The sequence below is a fragment of the Hippichthys cyanospilos genome, chromosome 11 (assembly GCF_059441005.1).
Source record: "Hippichthys cyanospilos isolate Australia breed blue-spotted pipefish chromosome 11, RoL_Hcya_1.0, whole genome shotgun sequence".
NCBI classification, from domain to species: Eukaryota; Metazoa; Chordata; class Actinopteri; order Syngnathiformes; family Syngnathidae; genus Hippichthys; species Hippichthys cyanospilos.
Genome location: NC_142379.1, coordinates 2,239,785 through 2,261,383, shown reverse-complemented (window position 1 = coordinate 2,261,383; position 21,599 = coordinate 2,239,785). Strand labels below are relative to the sequence as shown.

The following is a 21,599-nucleotide window of genomic DNA, read 5'->3' as shown; positions in this document are numbered from 1 at the left end:
TTGAAATAATGTGAGGACAAAGTGGAAAAGCACTTAATGGCTAGGGCTGTCACTACATGTTGATGGCATAGAACAAATAAGTTTTTTTTCCTTATAAACAATTAGTCAAAAGGGACAAATTCTCAACGCACACCTGAAGAACGCTTACTGCACCAGTGGCTGGGAAATCACTGAGCGAAAGAATGCTTACCTGTGAAATGTATCCAGGAGGCACATAGATTGGAGGCACTGAACCGTTAGGAGACATCATGGGAACCTGAGCAGGACCTACAGAAAGACGGAAAGAAAAACCAACATGAAGGAAAAACCTAAACACATACACTGGCATCATAAAGCTATATGCTTCTTAAATTATTGCTTTTTCTTTGTCTTTTTGGTACGACGAGTACAGAGACTGAACAATGCTGGGGGATTTTAGACACCGTCAAAAAGAGTACATCACCACAAATAAGTGAGCATAATACATGAAATAAATAATAAATGTGGGGATTACTTATAATTGCTTAATTGTGCACTCTTTTTGTGTGTGTTAAAACATTTCACGAAAAAAAACCAAACACATTTGTCAGTTACATTCTGTCCATTAACAATTGATTAAACAACCAAACAAGTAGGGTTGTTAAGGGCATTTCACCAAGACCGTAAAAAAATACTGTGTCCGATTTTTTTCATCTATTTTCTGGCAAAACATGTAAGATGACCCAGAAAGTTTCCTGCGTGGCAGTTTAGAGACAGCTCAGCAAAAGGCCAGTTGTGGAGTGGGAGAAGAGAGGCTCGGTGCCAATTCGCACACAGAACATAAACACAGGATTTGAGCTTCACAAATTATGAGAGATTTCCAAAAAGATCCAGCACATACTGACCTTCCGGTGACCCACTTGAGGGGGAGTTTGTCTTCATTTTTTTTTTGGACTAGTTGCATACAGAAAGCAAGTGGGCACTGGCTGAACAGGTCCAGACAGAGGCTGCCTTTGAATGATCACTTCCAAGTGTCAGGACCACCTCCTTGTTTACTTTGTGCTGAGAATTCTTTGAAGAGTTTGGTCAGGTTTTAGCTCAGTAATATTTCAATTCAGAGATAATTTTGAAGAGTTTTTCTTAGTATTGACATTTGTTACGTGAAGCTGTTTAAGTTGATCTTGCGTTATCTGACAACTGTGTCTGTAGATGTGTCATTGAATTAAGTGCCCCAGAACACTATTTGAACCTTAAATGTATAGTTACGACTCAACTGGGATCAACTGTCATAATTATGAGAGTGAAGCAACAGCCCAGTTGGCCTCAACTGCAATAATCATGAATGTGAAGCATTCAAGGAGGTAATCAGTGCCTAACTGCTGCGCACATCTAATATTAGTTTAATGTAGCCGATAAACAAGCCGCTAACATGGTGACACAGGTCCAGAGTTCAATGCAGCCATCATAGCACAAATACAGGGCTCAAAAAAGCCTGGTCTGAGCGATTTACCCGAGTGCTTCTGCTTATGGAATAGATGGCTGTGGAGACAGAGTACCACTGCCTTCATAGTAAAGTAATCATGTCTGCCTGTGATGTACAATACTCTGAACCACCAAGTTTCTGAAAACCTAGAAGGGGCATCAGTAAGCTTTACAGAGTTTTCAATCAATGGATCTGGAGAGAAAAAAAAACGACCAGATCAGAAGATAAAGGAATATACTGTATCTTTTTTACCAGCTTTTTACCTTACTGTTGACCCACGCCATGGTAAAATGCATTAGAAAAAAACATTCTTCCACCTCCCAGCACAAAGGATTTCCACACACAAAACGTGCAACAAAGCTAAAAATGTATAACTGGGACTCACATATATACTACAGCAGCACAGAACCATTGCGGATTGAACAAAGTTGTGTTTGCTTTAATGTCTTACTATGGCACATTTGATCAATTTCATTACTTGATCAATCTACAGTAATAATTACATTGGTCACAGATTTTGTATTACAAAAAAACCCACAGTTGATTTTGATCATCTTTCAGATTGGTGTCAAGTCCAGTTGCCAGTAATGTTCCATTCGGGTCATTGAAAAAAATGGAATGGTATTCCATACAAAAAGGAAGGTCTAGTTCAAATCATCAACTATAACATACAATTACGACTGAGAACTAAACATGAACATCAAATCCAGCATGCAAAAGGCTTCAACGCTATCTTTTTCCAATTACATTGTAAGCTATGTGAATATTTAACATCATCACACCTGATTAGACTTGTAAAACTGAGGTGACAAAGTTTTCAGAGCCCCCTTCCAAGTATGCTAAGCCACCCTGAGTCAAAGTTGAAAAAAATTACTCAGTGCTTCAAGAACACACGGAAGGGATGGCGAGAAAGGAAAATGTCCACAAGGGAACCAGGTGGAGTTTAGCCTGAATGAAAGGAGTCACACTGACTCAGCCCTTATTGAAATCACATCACAAAACCATCCAAGTGCAGTGCTTTTTTTTTTTTTTTTTAACTAATAGATGACGCTCTGTGGTGCACCTGCCAGAGGACTGATGAGAATATTCTAATTAGCCGATGCAGGGGAACACGATGTACAGTTTCCGACAAATGGCATTAACATTCTATATGACAGTTTTGTCAGTGCGGAATGGCGGCTTAATGGCATTTGTCTAAGGTAACACACACGGTGGGAGGAGAGGGTGGGAGGTACTTGTTTTGCATCAGTCTGACGCACAACTTCTGACAGAGATCAGATAGAAAGGACAACCCCGACTCACATCCTCCCCTACCCTTAAATCAACTGGAACATTGGCTGTGCTGACGTGGCTGTAGAGAGCCAGGCTTCCAGCAAAGGGGGAGAAGAAAAACCATCAGTCCTCCTCTACAAAAGTGCAGACTGACACCGAGCCAAGATGAGTAGCCATTTGACCTGTGGGAGACGGGTTCGGGCGACACAGTCATCAATCGTCAAAGTCACATCATCCGCACGAAAGCTCCCCCTCCCTCCTTCCGGGTGAGAGCAAGGTACCGACATGGCCATTCTTAACAGATTAACCCATTTCTAAAATGCTTTCATTTCATCCCTGTTGCCTCGGTGCAATCAAAGTCGGTAGCTGTAATGACCAAGATTCTTTGGAAAAACACAGCCTTTCATCAAGGAGTCGGCATCAAACTGACTAAAACGGTCCATGAAAACAACGCTGACTCAAGTCTAAAATCCCTCAATTACATGCTAAATGAGCGAGATTTGCTGCGCTTGAAGACGGCAGCTTTCAAAAAGGCATCGTGATTTCACACGGGGGATCCAACCAAGATCACGCTGTAAAGACACAGCGAGTGTGCCTATTAATCACAGCTAATAAATTGACTTAGCATGCACATTAACAAAAAAAGAGCATGGGGAATGCAGACAATTGAATTGATAGTGGTTAATAATGGCAAAGGCCTGCTGAAAGAGGCTAAGTACAAGTCTGTCAATAAAAAAAGGCTAATTGCAAGAAAGCACTTCCTCTTTGATCCCTAATGATGGTACACAAAAGTGACCAAAAAAAAAAAAAAAAAGGAAAAGGTAGGACTCATCCCCGTATAGTAACTCATTCACAACCATTTTCAAACCATATAGAGCATTTTATTATAGAATATTGTGTTTTCATACAAATGAGCACCACTCCTATCAACGGCAGAGAACACGTTACACCCCGTGATCGTTTTTTTTAACAATCACGAAAGGTCCACCAGCTGACACTGATGTGACACGTTGTAGTCAACCATATGAATATCCGTATGCACAACAGCGAAAATGCAGTAGCGAATGAGCAAACGATTCGGAACACAGCCTTTGTCTTCGATATTTTACAGAGGCTCCTGCAGTCTTGCCGGCGTGGGTGACGTTAACAGTAACCTTCATGCTTTGTGCGTATTAGAGCAGGAGCACTCTAAGCCAGACAGCGCTACAATGAGAGGAAGGCCATTGCCACAGGGAGCAAGTCCCCCCTACAATACATGTGTTGTTGTTTACAAGCCCACACACAAATAAAGTGGACACTCCTCATCTACTAAACTTAGATGTGAAAACATTCAGTTTCTTCACCGTTTCTGCCTCCCCCTCAAATCGACGGAGCACTGGGAGAATGACTCACAAGCTCAGTCACTTGGAGCTACTCGCCATGAAAGCTGTGAATGAGCGCGAGCATCTCCTCGAAATTGAGGGCGGGGGAGGCGACGAGCATAAAAATAACGTACTAATGGGGCTAATGTGATGTTTGCGGGGTCAATTACGTGAACCATATGCGACGGGTCCAGCTTGGTGTGGATGCGAGTGGTGAAGGGGGAACGGGCTGTGGTGTACTAGCTGTGCTTTGGTCTCAAATGGCTGTGACCCAGACGGCCCAGGCCGTCCGATGCAACGCTAACGCATAACGCAAACGTTGGGGACTCCAGAATGACGACTTTCATGCGTTGTGACGCAAGGCTCGGTCAGCATCTGCTGTCATTTAACGTAAAATTCTCTGTCATTTCTATCTAATATCTTCAGAATGAATTATACCACTGACAATCCCGTTGATTAAAGGTCACGGAGCAAAGATATTTTGGGAACAAGATATTTTCATTGTTAATATATTGCGTAATAAAAACATGGCACTTCTAGGAAATTGTCAACCACAATTTGACTAAAAACTGGGTTTTGATTACATATTCAGATTGATTTTTCTAGATAGCTGGTGCACTATTAGGCAGTCTGGCTTTTGTGGCTCTACATACACCCCAAATGGGATAAGTATCTGTATTTCCACTCACAGTACAGAGTCCAAGTACTTTTATCACCTTGGGGAGTCCTAGTACTTTTATCACCTTTGCTTCCTTCCAAGCATTGAGCTGAGAACAACCACGGGTTACGGAAAGCAAACTATAATTTGAAATTCTAACTTGAATTAAAAAAAAAGGCACATATCAATAAAACAACAATATAGTCTTCTCCATACAATTACTGTATGCACCTCCAGCCCACACTAGGAGCTTTGTGCCACATGACGTCTTCTAAGCAACAATGACAACTCGGTGTCGGGAGAGCAGCTGATATTTATTAAGGTCTAACTGCTATTACGGTTTATATTTATTGTTGTGGAGGCAGTATTACTTGTAGACTTTTTTTTTCCATTCAAATTGAAAATTAGGTGGGTGAAAAATCCTGGCACGATGAATCTTACTCATTTTCTTTCGCCTTCATTTTTAATTTAAGTGAAAGAGAGTGACATGGGTTCAGGGTCTTGGAGTTAATACCTGCTCAGAAGGAAGCCCTCAAACAATGAAACAAATGACAGTTTGGAGTAACTGTGCAGCAAGAGCAGATGCTTACATTGACTCAACCAGACGGCAGTTAATTGACATGCTGCTACATCTCATAAAAATGCAAAACGGCACCCGGCAGGCCGGTGTCAGATATGCCGAAGCCTGGGATGATGCATATTGGGGGTGAGGTAGGGTGGGGGTGACGTCTGTTATACAACCAGTGGAAAGGTGGAAAAATACACCTGCAACCAGGGTTGTTTTTCAAGATTCAGATTGAAACACCAAGAGAGATCAGAAGGTAACAAAAGTGCCTGATTATGCAGACTTAAAAGACTTGGGCCAACTCCCCAGATGTCTAGGACTGACTGGTTACACAGCGCCGTATCAGACACTCAACAGTATATGGCTGGCTGATCTCTTTCAGCCATCGGGGATCGCTTCAAATTCCGCCGACAGAAAACAGACTCGGCGCATCTGCAACACCATCAGGACCCATGCGAAGTGTCTCGCTGCTTTGGCACTAGGGTGAACAGACGCGCACACACACAAGTGTCTGACAAAGTGGGTAAGATGAGGACACGGAGCCAATCAGATAGGATGCCACACATCTGTATCGGGCTCAAAAGAAGCTGCAACCATCAAATGGCAGCAATAGGCAAGACAATGCATCAATTAAGGGGGTGTGAATGACAGCCTGATTAACAAATGGCTCAGGGGGACCCTTCAAGCCCAAAAACATTTTGTCTGTCACCGCACTGATTTGACAGCTGATCTTAGATTTTATAATTGGGTAATTTTGACACTTCTAGAATCAAATATGCTACAATAACACAGAGGTCTTCTCCAGTTTTAAGTCTTTATATTTGTCTTTTCACAAACAAAAAAGTGATGACCACTGACGGAGGGACAACCCTGTGTTATCTGAGTACCTGGGTTAAAAATAAAAAAAGGCTTGAGGCATTTTTTTCTGCCTCAAGTATCTATTTAGTGTCTACTGTCATGAAGAAGTCGAGCTCATTGTGAAAAGGGTTCAAGTGTTCATGCAACGCGTGATGTAACACCGCCTACTTCAAAATAAACCTTACCTTTCCAAACATGGACAGCAATGCCTTGGTGCACCTTTATTTTGAAGTGAATCAGCTTAAAAGTCAACTTGACTCATTACTGATGTCAACAAAACTATGCAGTCCTGAAATCTTAATCTTAATTACACTGACGTATTATATGCCGCCTGTTGCCAACATTTAATGTTGGCTCTGGGATTCGCGCTAAGTATCACTTGCAACGGTAAGATTGGATGCTAGCCACGTTAGCGGCTAACAGCACTCGACTGCCCCATACTAGCATTTCAAAAGAATTTAATAGCTATAAATGACTCACGACACAGATGCCGTTCCTACTGATCACCTTTTATCAAACGCATCTTTTTACAATTTAAGGACAGTGCATTTTAAAATGCAACAATTAGATTCCCTTTGATTATATCAAATCCAGTCTTCCAAATCAGGCCAGTGTCCATAACCTCCTGGGTGTAGTAGTATTCATTTATTTTATGGCCAAGTATGGCTGCACTGTTCTATTACCAATGTATCGTGCAATGCTGGTGAAGACATGCCAAAACAAACCAACCAAACAGAAGCGCACACACGCTCTCTTCTTCTGCCTTCCTGCGACGCAAGCGGTGAGTCATCCTTCTATTCGCGTCACAGAGATGAGTGCACCCTGTGACAGACCAGTTAGTAGCATCCACACTGATCTACAGTAGGCACCTCTTTAGCTCTTTTTTCCCCCTCTGACAGAGACACTATGTATGCTCAGCCCCTATTAGGCCGCTTTATGTGGTTTGTGATGGGTGACCGGTACACCAGTGGCGCGCTCAAGAATGGAGTGGGGAGAGGCGAGGCACAGATTTTTTTTTTTTTTTTTTTCTTCTTCGCCTACCGCCGCGTCATTTTAGATCACTGCCTCAAGTCTTTTGTCATCCAAACCTGGCATGCCTGGGGCCTATTGTACAGGCTTTTTGTCTCATCTTTATTCATTTGTGTCACAAGATATAGGCAACAGCTCTGCACACAAGAAGAAATAGTATTGTCTGTCAACAATGAGATACGAGGCACTGATCCAGAAGATTCCCAAAGCGGGCGCCACAGCTCACAGTGTATTATATCATCTAAGTTATGTTTCCAATCCATCTTACCAAAGGGCAGCCGAAGCACGGCCTGTGAGCTGCGTAACGATTTCAAATTTATTTTTTAATTTTTTTTTTTTTTAAACCCAGCACTCGGAGCGTTTATCATCATCAAAAGTCTTTATCAAGGTTCCTAACATTAATTGATCAGAACGTATTTATTAATTTGGAAGGAGATTCTCTTGTGTATTGAGGTCCGAAAAGGTATTTGTGCAGGCAGCTTGGACTTAAAAGTTTGACAATGCCGCTCAGTCACAACAATTGCAGTCATTGTAATAATGGAGATAGGGAGTTATTTTGAAAAGCCTTGTTTTTATTCGCGCTACGACGCTCGTGGAAAACACAGGAGTGACGCGACCGCGTGTGCAGCGACGCGGGTTACTAGGCAACGTTTCAACAGCAGCCAGATTACTGACTTTTCTACTGATACAGACATGTATTCTGGTCATGAGCATTCATTGTATTTTTTAAATACAGAACGCAAATCTACAGACAGATACTCCAGTCATGAGCTTTGATTGTATTTTTTAAAGATAGACTCAAGACTTTATCGAATCATGTCTCTTTGGCACACAAAATTCCAAGGTTGCATGGTAGCTGGGTAAGACTTCTGGACCGGACCTTAAAAGTGTGCAAGACAGGTGCATAAAATATGAGTAATGTGTGAATTGCATTTAAGTCCTCCATTAAGACAGTTGTTCAGGATCTTTGTGTGAAAGTGGATCATTTCAAAGCGATTATCATTACACATACACAGGGAGCTTCCTTACCTGTGATACACTGAAACTGACCATCCTCTCGTCGAATCGTGAAGGCCTCACCTGGGTTTACCTGCACCAGGATTACCTGTGATAAGGAGGAGAAAAGAGAAGTATTGAACAAAACGGCAAATGAAAACACGCTGACCTGCTTTCGGTGTAAGATTTGTTTGACGTCCATAAAAAAAAGTGTTCTCGTTTTGTATTATTGACTGTTTCACATGAAGCGAAACATTTTGGGTCTGTCTTGAACAAATGGGGGTACATGTGCACCTGGGAGGGCATTTGAGGGGGTATGTCTTTCTGTAGGTATGAGCAAATATAATTTAATACTGTGACAGGAACAGTACATTTTTGTTTTGGGATTAACAGCAATTAATGGAACATAAAGCAACATTTCTAAATTGTCTTCCAATGGCTACTTTGCAAAACCTTTTATGCCTATTTTGTAAAGTTTTATACAGATTCAAATTGTCAATAGTGACAACTTTCTGGCAGATGAGCAATAAAACAAATGATCTTACATGATCTATATTCGGGAAATGCTGAATTTGTTATGCCTAAAGATCCCCTGCAAATGTAGTTCCAAAGTGTAATAAATCCTTCAAAGATGTCACAGCACTTCGTTTTATACCTCTTTCCTTCCTATCTAAAATACTTTGTGCTTGGGGGTACAAGGCCGAAAAAAAATCATCATTGGGAAAAAGTCGGGAACCACTGCTCTAGAACTTCTGCTACCAGGCAACCACCAAAGTCCCTCAAAATATCGGAAAGTGGCAAATTAAAGTAGCACAAGGAGGATTCAGGAGTTCAAAACAGTTGAAGTGAGTCATCACTTAAGCAAATCAGCCCTCATTAACTGCTGACAGTTATTTAACAGAGAGCAGAGGTAAACAAAAGTTCCATTCCCTGTGACTAACAACTAAGAAGACAACTATCTATATATATATATATATATATATATATATATATATATATATATATATATATATATATATATATATTTATTGATGAAACTACTAAGACACACATTTCCACTTGACACACATTTCCACTTGTTGACTAAAAATGAAATCACATGTGCTTAGGTAATGTCCAATCACAGCTTACCTTTGTTCATGTGACGTTCACAAGATGAGCAATTAATTGTACATGAAAAAGAATTTAGTTGCCAAATTTTTAATAGGCAAACTAACTTTTTACTGCTGGAAACATTTGTTAAAGGCAAAAAAGATTTCATTCTAAATCCTTGGCATTACAAAGATATATCCTCTTTTCAACATATATTGGAGGATCGTCCAAAGACGAGTATAGGCGAATTTCTGACAGTGAACTATAAATTTGGACCACCTATTCTGTTAATGGTAACACTCAAGTTGTCCGAGGAGACTCCATCATGAATTGCTCGCGGTCAATCACAGACAATACACATACAACCATTCACACTGTCAAGCGGGTAAACTACTACACCAGAGAGGCTTGAAGAACAACTAAGGTTTGAAATGAAATGCTGCCACAGACAAATAACCAAGCAATAAATCCTTTTTACGCTCAAAATATCCCACATAAAATGTCCATAAACCCTCCCGAGGTCATCACTCTCTCCACTTTTAAGCTCGTCAAGCTGAGGAGAGTTGCTTTTTTTTTGGTTACCTCGCTCTTGTGGAAGACGTTGTCATAGAACCGACAGTTCCCCAACACGGGGCTCGGGCTGCGGTTTTCATGCCGCGCGGGAATCATCAGCACCTCCATTGCAAACACTGCTTCCCATTTATGTGCTCGGCAGCGGCGGGGAACGAGCCCTTTGACTGCCACACACATACACATACCATCTCGTAGGCGCACACACACCCGCACGTCAGCGAGGAGGAGGGGGCTTAAAGGGGAGGTGGGCGAGTGGCTAAGGGAGGTCTAATTGAGTCAAAGTAGGCAGGCGCGTCACAGTCAGGGGGGTATTGGGCAGAGGAAATCTACTGTGACATTTACCCCCCCACCAAACAAAAAAAAAAGCTGCTACTTACTGTCGCCCGCATTGCTTTTTCCTCATCCAGGCGTTGCTTTTGCCGTGGTCAAAAAATAAAGATACACCCGGTCCCCTAGCCGGGGCCGATCCTGGTGACACCTCTACCACATCCCTCCCCGCACAACATCCAGGAGGAAGCGAGTGGCGTTTTCAGAGCGAAGGAGGGTTTGGCGGGAGGAGTGGCGTAAATCTCGCAGTCACTAAGCCCTCGCGCTTCAGTCTGGCTCCTGCCTCCTTGTCGTCCGTATCCACAGCAACCCCCCTTCAACAAATAAGCACTCGTCCGCAGCGAACCCTCAGACAATGGCTGTGAAACCTTATCAGCGTGTCTAGGAGGGAAAAGGAGGCTGGATTAACTCTGTGAAGATGCCCTGCCTCCTCCGCTAGCGTGCCAGCACACTCAGAGCCAGCTGTGTCCACTAATGGGGTTCATTTCAAACGCAATCTATTGGCTGAGTCAGCAAACTGTAACAACATGGAGAGTACTTTGCTCTGCCCTTTTTTTGGTTGCTATTGTTATTAAAACAACAACCGCGATGGCGATGACAACGGCATGAAGGAGACGCGCAGCTTTTGAGGCGGACTTATATACATGACTAGGCGGGCTCCCTCACTCCCTCCCGTGTGCTCCACTCAGTCTCCAAGCTAGACAGTATTTTCTAAAGCGTTTTTCATATTCCAACACAAAATATTTGAATAATAAAATGACTTTCACCCAATTTACCCACAAGTTTACTTAGTGTGGAATGCAGGCCTGTTGAATTGAACACAAAGCTATTATTTCAGCTGAATGGCAACAGGTGGCCATAAAGATGAACTTTATCTGCCATCCAGCGGAAGAAAATTTAGTTGCCCTGCTAGCCACTGTTCATCACAGGCATAAAGAGATGAACAAGCACATGTGAACAATAAATAAATGCACATTTTGAGAGCAATTCGGCAAAGTTGGATCGATTCCCACGGCACATCTGATGATCGCTCATGCCATAGTGGTTGAGAATCTTAATTTACAGGTGTTGTTCTCTATACATGCAAAAGTTGCATCTCTATCGCCGTGGAAGTGTAAATGGAATTAGAAGTAGACATTAATTGCAGTGGCTTAGGAAAGCATCTGGCTATCTCAATATGAGTGCGTACAGTAAACATCAAATGCTTAAATGCATTCTGCCGAACTGATACCTTCCTAAATAGGAACCTTGAATAAGGAGCTGTCAATGACAAGATAACAAGAGATTGACAATGTGCAAGGTTTGCAAATCAAAAATAAACAGACACCACAACTATGAAAGGTGAACGAAGTTCCGGGAAGTTTTGGATTGAATTGAGAAGAAAGTAAGAGACAACAGGGAGGCTTGGAGGTTTGGAACCACTGAAAATTATGAATGTGAACATGCTAGTCTGGGTAAAAAGTGGCTCTTTCGCAAAATACATTCAACTAAACGAAACTGACTCGCATAAACCATGTAATGATTTCACTGGCTTCACGCTTTGCTGGACTCGAGCCGACTCCATTTTTGCGACGCTAACTTGGGCCTTGCTTGAAATTTGAAGGTTAGGACTTTGCTTAGCCCATTGTTCATGAATTAAAAGGACTTGGAAGTCGAGCGCAGCTACGATACGCATTGATCAACCTTGAATGTCGACGCACTGGCAGTTCAATGAGGCGACACGTGTACCGCATCACATTAAAAGGCAGCTTGTGTGTTGCTACTGCTGCTATAACATCTGCCCCCATTCATCCTCAACGCATCTTTCCTTAAAGTGACAACTAAGAGTAGCCCGTGCCAAGTTGACACACATTACACTCACACACTAACGCTGGTGGCCCCACGAGTAGCTCATTCACATAAATCTAATCCTGCTGTTTATTTCATTCCGTGTGAAGTGATCAAAGGCGGATTTGAAGGAATTAAACCAAAATAGCCGACCCGCTGCAATGAGGAGGAGCATCTAAGCACAATGAGCTTCTGGCATCAGATGACTTTAAAGGGAGGAAAAGCAAGCGTAATTAATTTTGCTCATTAATATGCGGTTACACTTGAAAACAAATCAAATTAGGGAAGTGTTACACCGTTCTGATTTCAAACCCGTTCTGCCACTACGATTCAGTCGGTGTCCCCTTAGGACAGATTTTTTTTCGCCAAGAAATGCAAAGTTTGATGTTTTCAGCAGGGAAACATTCTGAGTATGTGAGCACAATCATTACAGAACCATTTAAGAAGTGAGTACCGTTGTTTGAATTTGACAGACTGAAAAAGTAAATTGAGAGACAGAGAAAGCGAGAAACTGCAGAGGTTACTCCTCACACAGATGGCTGAGCGCTGTTCAGTGCTCGCATCCTGCTCTCATTTTCGGGCCGTTGTAATTATCTTGGGGGAGCGGAGAGTGGAGGAAAGCGTGCATTAAAGCAGATGAACGATGACTCGTCGGAACAATACAGCGTGGAAGGTCCAAACCTGGAACACAATGAACCGTGGATTCCGTGATGCTGGTTGACTTGCCATTTTAAATTGAAGTTTAAGCTGCAAGCTGTGATGACAGTTGCCTAGACTAGTTTTTCATGTTGAAATTTGCATCAAACTTTGATGCAATCCCCCACCACCCAAAATAAAAACAATTACGGGAGCAATTCACAAGAGCCCATCAATCTTGTAAACTGACTGAGGCGCATAGGAGCAAATTCCTTAATAGGAATCTGTCAAAATATGAACTATAACAACAACAAAATGGCCAATTTCCTGTTCAATTGCAGACATTGTTTCCTTCCACCAAAGTATGTGCACTTGGTTGTCAGAAACGTGTCTCCAGGGGAAAGATCGTCACTATGAATAAACTATAGTGGCTCGATTTTATGTGTTCAAATCTTGACCAGGAGGGGGCAGTCAATCACGAAACATGCCTAGTCTGCTTGTTATGAAAAAAAAAGAAGAGGATGAAAAAGAACAAGAAGTTATTGACCTGAAATAGGCCAACAGGCAGCTCTGCTCTCAGGTAATATTGTCCAAGATCGTCAGTGACTTTAAGGACACTATTCCAAGTGTAAAATATCATGATATGGGCCCTTTAAATATCTCCATTCATGGCAAATATCTTGGTTTTCTGAAACAGGTGCGCTATTATCATTTGTAATCTCAGGTTCATGTCATGATCTGCAAAGGTTGAAAAAAGTAAGAAGTCCATTTTGACAAATAGAGTTAAAAGTACAGATAGCTGTGTTCAGGCGAAGGGGCAAAAACACTATACTCAGGCAAAGTACAGATATCCGAAAAACCCACTTATGGGCAGTAATAAAGTATTTGTACTTTGATGCTGCCAGCCACGAACCATAGCTCCTGCAACACGCTTACAGAGGGTTGGTGAGAGTGACACGCATGCGATTTACAACCAGTGCTGCATAATTTCATGGCTCTGGGCGCTGACGTGTCACTGCCGCCTCTGACTCAGAGTTCAGGTTTCTCACTATTTGTTCCTCTTTAATTGTTTACCGTACACCGGTGCGACCACGGCAGCTGGACGACAGGAAGCCGGCCAAATGCCACGGGGGAGGGGCATTCGGGGGAAGGATCCTGCCAGTCTCGGAACAAACCGGCGACAGTCTTTCGTGTGTGATGACTGATGATTCAAAACCATTTCATCATCTCTGGGAAGCATCACATGATTAAATAACATAATAGGAAAATATGAATCTATCTGAGATGCTCTATTAAAGGCCTAGATTAAAGATATTATTAGCAACAAACCACGGAGGAAATGCTCCCATCAGTGAGTGCGAGGACGTCAAACACTGTCAGAGGACGAATCACTGGGTTAATGCAGTATTGCTAGGAAAATGAAAAACTTCAACACTGGGCCAAAAGTACAGTGATGCCCATTTGCTGCTTACTTTTAACCCATTCACTTTTATGGATGCCTATAGATGTCAGAGGCGTTTTAATTATTTTTTTTTTTTAAACCAGCCGTATTCTTACTTAAAGTAACTACCGTTACAGGACGAGCTAAAGAATGCGCACACACACTCACGTAAAGTACTCACACTCTAGACTGCTTCACACTCTCGAGCACACACAAACCAAGTCAGCATCTTTGTGGTTTCTCAAGCACACAAGCACCTTGTCTCCTCGTCTTTCTGTAGCACCAAAACACGGCAAGGTCCAGAGAGAGGTCTCGCTCGTTTACAGTAAAATGAGCCCATGCAGGGCTGCTAGCCTTAGATCAGGCGGCACTCCGACACGCTCCCTGTTTGATGCACTGACTTTTTAGTATTAATTAACAAATGTTGTGTGACATCAGACGAGCAAACACACACACGCCTATTGAATTATCCATCAGTGCATGTCCGAGTTACTGAATAACCTGGGGATCAAAACGTCTCAAAAGTAAAAGTGAAATTGGATTCCCTCAGCTTTTCCTGCCCCCCCGCAAGGCTCCTACCTGGTCATTGAATAGTCTCCCAGTTTGTCCCTGATCACGAAATATCGCTGAGAAAAAAATAAAAATCAGTTCATCCCTGCCCACCAATATATAATCTTGCAATGTGGCATTAGGTAGGCATGTCTGTCATAAACACACACACAACCAAAAGTCTCAAGAACCTATAATATCTTTCAAGAAACAGGAAAACTGCCATTTTATGGAACTAATATCCCAGCAAGCATCAACCAAATACCTTAGTTTCCACCTCCTACTCCTCACGCGTATGTGATGTGAATGCATTACGCATCGTTTACGTGTGCACGTCCAAACCAGCAAAGCTTTTTACGATTCAATGATCAAGAACTTAACTTAAAAAAGTGATTCTCTGTATTGCTTTTCGTGGTTTTAATTAATGAGTAACATGAAAATTTGGACTCGCAATGTGTGATACAAATCCACTTTGTTTTGAGTTTTGCATGTGACGACAGGTAGGCGTAAGCAAATGGTTGAAAACAGTCAAATGCACACTATAACCTGAATAAAAGCAAGCAAGTCCATGTGCAATTAGCTAGGTTTAAAAATTGACAGACAGCTGCATCTGTTGCCACTTTAACTAGCAACTGCAGGAAGACGTTTCAGGGAGGTGGGGGTACAGTTAATGGATGGAAGCAGTGAATCACGCTGTAAACAAAGTGATCTCTTATCATCTCAGGTAATGACCCCATGACAGCGGCTTCATCTCTGACTCACAATAACTGCTCCAGTCTACCGCAAATACCCGGCAGCCCAGACTGGACGCAGGAGAAAGGAGGAGGAAGTGTCCTCGCAGCTTGTCAAAGTAAAAGGTCAGCGAGGGTGTGTGTAAAGAAGGGGGTGGGGTGGGGGGGTTAGTTCAGCCGTTACTGATTTTCATGGCAGCTCTGCCTTGCTTTGTCAGGACCAAACCGTTTAACGTGGTCCAGCCTGCGTGATATGTACACACCTATGGGAAAATTCTCAAAGCACATCATTTGATGGTAACGATAAATTGACTGGATTTGGCATTCATGGATTTCCGCAATTAGTAATGCCTTCTCAAAAATCTCAAATAAATAGGTCGAGTCGTGTCCAGAAGCATCACACCGCAGCAATGTTGATTTGTGAGGCCCTATGGAAATTTCATGAGCAGAGTGTTTATCTCAGAGATGATATGCCAAAGACGGACTTCTTGGAATTTGTCTTTGAATCTGGTGTGCAAATTATTCTTGATGCCTCTGATGAGCAGTCAGTCAACTTTTTAAAGCAAAACGACATAAAAGTCCGTCTCTGTCTTTATGCCAATAGCTTTCCGCTAAGTTTTGCTGCAAAATGAGTTGATGTAAGCTGCCACAGGAAATAAAACAAAAAAGGCAGGAGGTTTTTTTTTTTCTGTCGACGCTCCATAAAATTCAAATCTCCATAGTTAATGCTTTGACAGCTCTAGTTAAAACATCGTAAAAGAGAATGTAAAGAAAAAATATTGGTTTATAATGTGTTGAATGTGAGTCTTTAACGGCGGGGAGTTGTGTGTGACATTCAGGCCTTGAGTTGTTTACTCTGTGTGTGAATGTGTGTGTTGTCCTCTTCAATAAACAGCTGAAAAGATTGCGTGTAATTACTCACCGTTTTTTTGCAATTTTCCACAGGGCTCCAGCTCAAGCCCTATGTTATTCCTTCGATGTAATTCTAAATAACAACGATTGATTCAATTAATTCTACCTGGCCAATGTTTGGCAGAACATCCAAAAGAGTGTCTTGTTTATCACACTGTAAATCGTTGATTTTGTAAATCGTTGATTTAAGTATTGACTGATCTAAGGGGTGGTGACTGTCTGTCCATTAAGACAAACAGAGCTGTGTTATCAGATATGTGTTATTACGCCACATGAGAACACATTTCAGTGCCCTTCAGCAGTCATGCACACGCAGCGGCTCAAATTGGCCCGAACATGAGGTACGGCGATGACGTCAACCGGCAAGGTAGAGCCGTGTGTTTATTCCTCTGGCTGGCTGGCATAAAACGCTAAGCACACGGATGCGTGACGCGCGCAGGTAATCGGGCGACCTCTTATTTTTCGCTGTCAACAAGGCAGTCGAATTCCGTGAGATCACTCTCGCAACTCGGCATGACGTGTTATGTTTTTTTTTTTTTTTTTTCCCACAGTGGAAAATGACAGGATGGCTGGAAAGCCACGTGGACCGTGGCTAATATTAGCGAGTCTTATCTGAACAAATTGCACAAGATGGAAGAGACGATGGAAAAAGATAGGGTGTGCAAGCGCCACGCTATTTAGGAAGTCAGAGAAATCAACGCAGCCAAAAATGACAGCCCCCATGTCACGGATGCTCAGTCTCACTTATACTGATATTAAATAATTGCTATATTAAACAATACCCACTGAGGGAGCTGTGCTCGCTACCAAACGCGCATCTGCTTCTCGAGAAATCTGTCATCAAATCCGGATGTGGTGTTTCAGGAGTGACTATGAGTAATCTTTTAGCATCTGAAACGATTGGCCGAGTGTATCAGCTTTCATAAAATGACAAATTAAGAACCTCTCATCTGATTACTGAGTATATAATACGATGAGACTTCTTCAATATCAGACTTGTGTGATGAAGATTCATCTAATCCTAAGAGTTTCCAGACTAATATCCCCTATTACTACCCACAGTGGATACCTACTTTAGAATAAAGCACACTTTTGTGCATACTTTCAGCAAATTGACGCATTTCCTCATATTGCAACGCGTCAACCATTTCTATGAATAGATGCATGACCTAAAACACGTTTCATACATGCAGACGTCACACAAAATTGACAGACACGGGAAACATAATAGAACGTGATGAATTATACATGCAATGAACGAGATTTTCCTATAGTAATGCGGCACACATCACTCAATTACCACGAATAAACAGGCTGAACTCCAACACATACAAAAAGATGTTGGTCTCTGCATTACTTCAGTGGGCTTGCTTGACCCCAATTACAACTTTCCTGTTAGCTAGCACTTTGGCATTATCTTGTTGAATCTTGGGGCAATACAGAAAGCACACAAAACCAGGAATAGAATATGAAAAGACCATTTTTTTCTCTATCTAATATTGTATTATAAATGCACTGATAAAGTCAAAGCGAGCAAGCTGTCTGGTGCAGAAGGTTAATCTAATGCATCGTGCATGTGTGTATACCAGGGGTGCCCCGAAGTAACCAGAGATCTACTTTTCCCGCAGCTGGGTAAGGACCTATTGTTGATATCCCAATAACCAGTGATGAAAATACACCAAGATATTTTAAATTATTATCTCCTCTTTAGAGGCGTTATCACTAAACAATGTTTTAGTGATATTACAGTTTAGTAAACAGATTTAGTAAACGCCATAAATGAAAGTACACATTTGCGCTGTGTCACTCACATGTTCAGATTTGTCCAACTGCAGTGAGGGGCGGAGTCTAACTCGCTCAGCTTTACTTAGGCTATCAGCACTCATCGCTTCGCCTTTCAGGAAAGTAAGAGTAAAATGATCTAGCTAGGATAGACACATTTACCGGTCAGTAACTATGGGATGAGATCGGCTAGTTTTTCTTTTTGTTTTTTCCAGCTTATTGGCCCAGAAGTGAAACGAGACGTGCAGAGAAACTGCTGCCTATCAAACCACTGACATTTTGTCAACAGGCCAAATGGACTGAGGAAGTCAAACAACGCTTCAAAATAAAATGTGGGATCTCATGTATGAAATGAACGACTTTGGAAGGCTTTTATTTTGAAGTTCCTCGTGGACGCAAGGTTGTGACAATTAGCTTCTTGCTCATCTTTATGTCATGCAATCAACTAACAATAGCTAGGTCCCCGGTCGACCGCGATTGACACAATGCACCCCACTGATGGATGCAGTATGTCCTTGCCTACAAGGAAAACTGAAATCTCTGATTAGCAATCAGTTTTACTAAATGTTGTATATCAATATTCTCAAAGTGCTTCGGTTGTCTCGTCCACCAAACGGTTACAAATTTTCACTCGTCCAACAGGTTCTACAGATTTAAAAAAAAGTGTGGTGGATTTGTGAATGGTGAACCACAAATACATGATTTCTGTATTGTGGAGAAAATAGCGGACCCTCAGCAACAAGATGGCAACATTTCAAAAGGGGCGTGCACATACCTGCTGGGGGCCCTCCCCGTTGACCATGGCTGGGGGCGGCGGTGACGCCAGGATGGGGAGTTCAGGGCTGAGAAGCTGGCCGGACTCCAGAGGCGGGGTGTGGTCTGCCATGTCTCCCTCATTCACACCACTGGAGAGGGTCTTCTGCAACAAAGGTGCAGTTTTTACTTTGGCTTAACATCAAAAAGGTGGCCTGCCATCAAAAAAGTACAATTATTCTTCCTGAGTGGCTTTGGCGACTTTCTTTGTATCTAAAAGAAAAATGTAAATAATATTTTCACATCATCATTCATTCCATTGCCTGATTGGGGATTGAACAATAATGGTGATATTGTGAGATAATATAGTATATGTCATGTTATGGTAGTGAAGCAGCACACCTCTGTCAAAAAATATTTTTCGCCTGCCCGAAAAACGGTAGTCGACCACGAGGGGGATGTATTGTATGTCCTTGAACCTAATTACAGTATAGTACGCCCGCGCTCCTAAACCTCGCAGTGATCTGGCTTATCGGTTAGCTTTAGCCCCTCCCCGTCTTAAGCTGAAACAACATAGCTGCGTTTACAAGGCGACGTTCAATGAACTGAAGTGCAAGGGTTGGGTGGGCGGCCGGTCGGTCGGCCCACAGAGTGACTCTTTGGCCCCGACGCTAGCAATCAGCTGACCCACGGACTCGCAGATGTTACACAATAGTCCACAAACCCATACAATTCCCGACACCTTGCCCAAATCCACAATTTCAAAACTTGACATTTCTTAAGATTTTAAGTTTGAATCCCTGGTAAGCAGTGGCACAAAATAACATGATGATGAAGTGGCCAATATTATCATTCCATTCTCTCTTTATGAAGACCAGATAGTACAGGTAAGAGTAAGATTGTATTGATTATCTTAATTGATTTGACAAAATGACTTGGATTTTGCTTGAGATTTGAATGATAAGACCTGTGATTTACTGTGACTTGAATGTCATCCGTGCTCTAAAGTGATTGAAAGAGGAAAAGCCCAGCCAAAACATGTCACTTACTGGATTATCATGATACTAATATGTATGCCAAGTGTGGACTGCAGCTGGCAGAGAGGAGGGACATCTGACTCAGTTTCATAGTGAACAGACTCAAAGTGAAAATATTAATAATTCATTCTGTTGACAGGCGCCTTAAGAGCACCATACAAACATTATCTAAAGAAGACAGGCAGTCCAATGAAAAGGACAAAAAAGGCACTCCATCCTCCAAAGTGAAAATGAGGTAGAGGAGCCATTGGGGTGGCGACAGGGACAAGAGGTCAAGAGTATAGCAACGTGAAAGAGGTTTGAAAATTTTGGAGGAAAAAAAATGTCAGACTTGGGGATGGGAAACAACTACTGTACTCACTTTTTACTTTGGCATCTGTAATGAATTGATCATTTTAACTGTTTTCTGTTAAGACAATAATATCACATATGTTTAACAATTGGGCAGCGCAGTGGTTAGCATGTCCGAGTCACAATTCAGGGACTGAGTTCAAATCCACCTCGCTCCGGCCTTCCTGAGTGGCGTTTGCATGTTCTCCCCGAGACACGCATGGGTTCTCTTCGGGCACGCCAGCACCCACACTCCAAAAACGGAGTTTCATGAGGGCAAAAGGCACCATGGCCAAGAGGGAAGGAAATTAGAATTTACCGTAATACCCCAAATATAAGACACACGTGTATAAGACTCACCCATTATTTTGCGGTCAAATTCTGGTATTTTCTATGCTACATTGTATAAGACGCATCAATGCGCAACGACACACATTTTCTTGTGTTCATATCTGTAAATTCTATATTTGTTGCTGGTTAAGTGTGTTGCGGATTTCCCCACATTGTGAGCGATCATTGAACGCAGTGCCAATTTAACATTGAATGTGCTTCATGTAATTGTTTTTCCTTCTCTTTGCGATGAAGTTCGAGTTCATTTTGCCAACAAAAAAACCCCCAATAACAACTTCCTTGTTCCATCAAGTTCATGATTGTGTGCACATTCCAAAATAAACAAGACAGATGGAATACCATTCAGTGTTTTCTAACCGGTGCACTCCAATTTGAATCAGATAGAGACATCATAACTATAACCTGATTCTCTCCATTTTAATAATATTAATGTGTGTGAACAAGGGTGGACTCGGACATTGGTTCAGCGTGCTCACTTCTTTGACTGGAAATAAGGCCGTAACAACCTCAGCTAACACGAGCTGCTGTTAACTGCAACAGGCACTTGCTGCTCACAGCCAACTGACATCCGCCGTTGAGTTCGCACTGTTACGGTAATCATTGCAAGTTAGAATACGGCTGATCTAAAAATGCACATTTGTGCATCAAAACTCGGCTTATGTGGCTGACGAAGCCACCATCCTCGAATGGTGTCGGAAAAACAAATAAATCTCATTTTTAAGTTATTGTTAATAAGGCACACCCATACTTTTGGCCATCATTCTTAGGAATAAATAAGTATGTCTTAAGTTTAGGGAATTTTGAATTGCATATATATATGTAAAATGACAAAAAAAATTTGCTTGATTCCGATAGCATTATGATTATCTTTAACTAAAAAATATGAGTATCCTCACAAACAATTACCATAAAAATAAACTGCCACGTTTTGACAACTTTTTTATCCACTTCATTGTAGCTCTCTTGCTCAGTTTACCGGAAATTTGTTGTATTATTAATTTTTAATTAGTTTGTCAACTCTGCTTCATTTCATTCAAGCAATTATCAGTTTTAGTGCTTCTAGACCTCTTGCCTTCTA

At 42.0% G+C, this 21,599-nt stretch overlaps 1 protein-coding gene across 6 annotated transcripts in view; it reads right to left on the bottom strand.

Moving 5' to 3' along the window:
- fndc3a (fibronectin type III domain containing 3A) overlaps positions 1 to 21,599 on the bottom strand; it is a 48,342-nt gene that overhangs the window by 19,654 nt on the left and 7,089 nt on the right. For 3 of the 6 annotated variants that reach the window (XM_088427296.1, XM_088427293.1, XM_088427295.1), the window contains exons 3-5: positions 18,826 to 18,969; positions 8,214 to 8,289; positions 191 to 267 (exon numbers count right to left, since the gene is read on the bottom strand). In XM_088427296.1, coding sequence (XP_088283422.1) covers positions 191 to 267; positions 8,214 to 8,289; positions 18,826 to 18,936 — 264 coding nt within the window. In that variant the 5' untranslated portion in view covers positions 18,937 to 18,969. Of the gene's footprint in view, positions 1 to 190; positions 268 to 863; positions 960 to 8,213; positions 8,290 to 9,854; positions 9,960 to 18,825; positions 18,970 to 21,599 lie in introns of those variants that run through there. The other 3 variants (XM_088427294.1, XM_088427298.1, XM_088427297.1) reach the window with 3 other exon arrangements.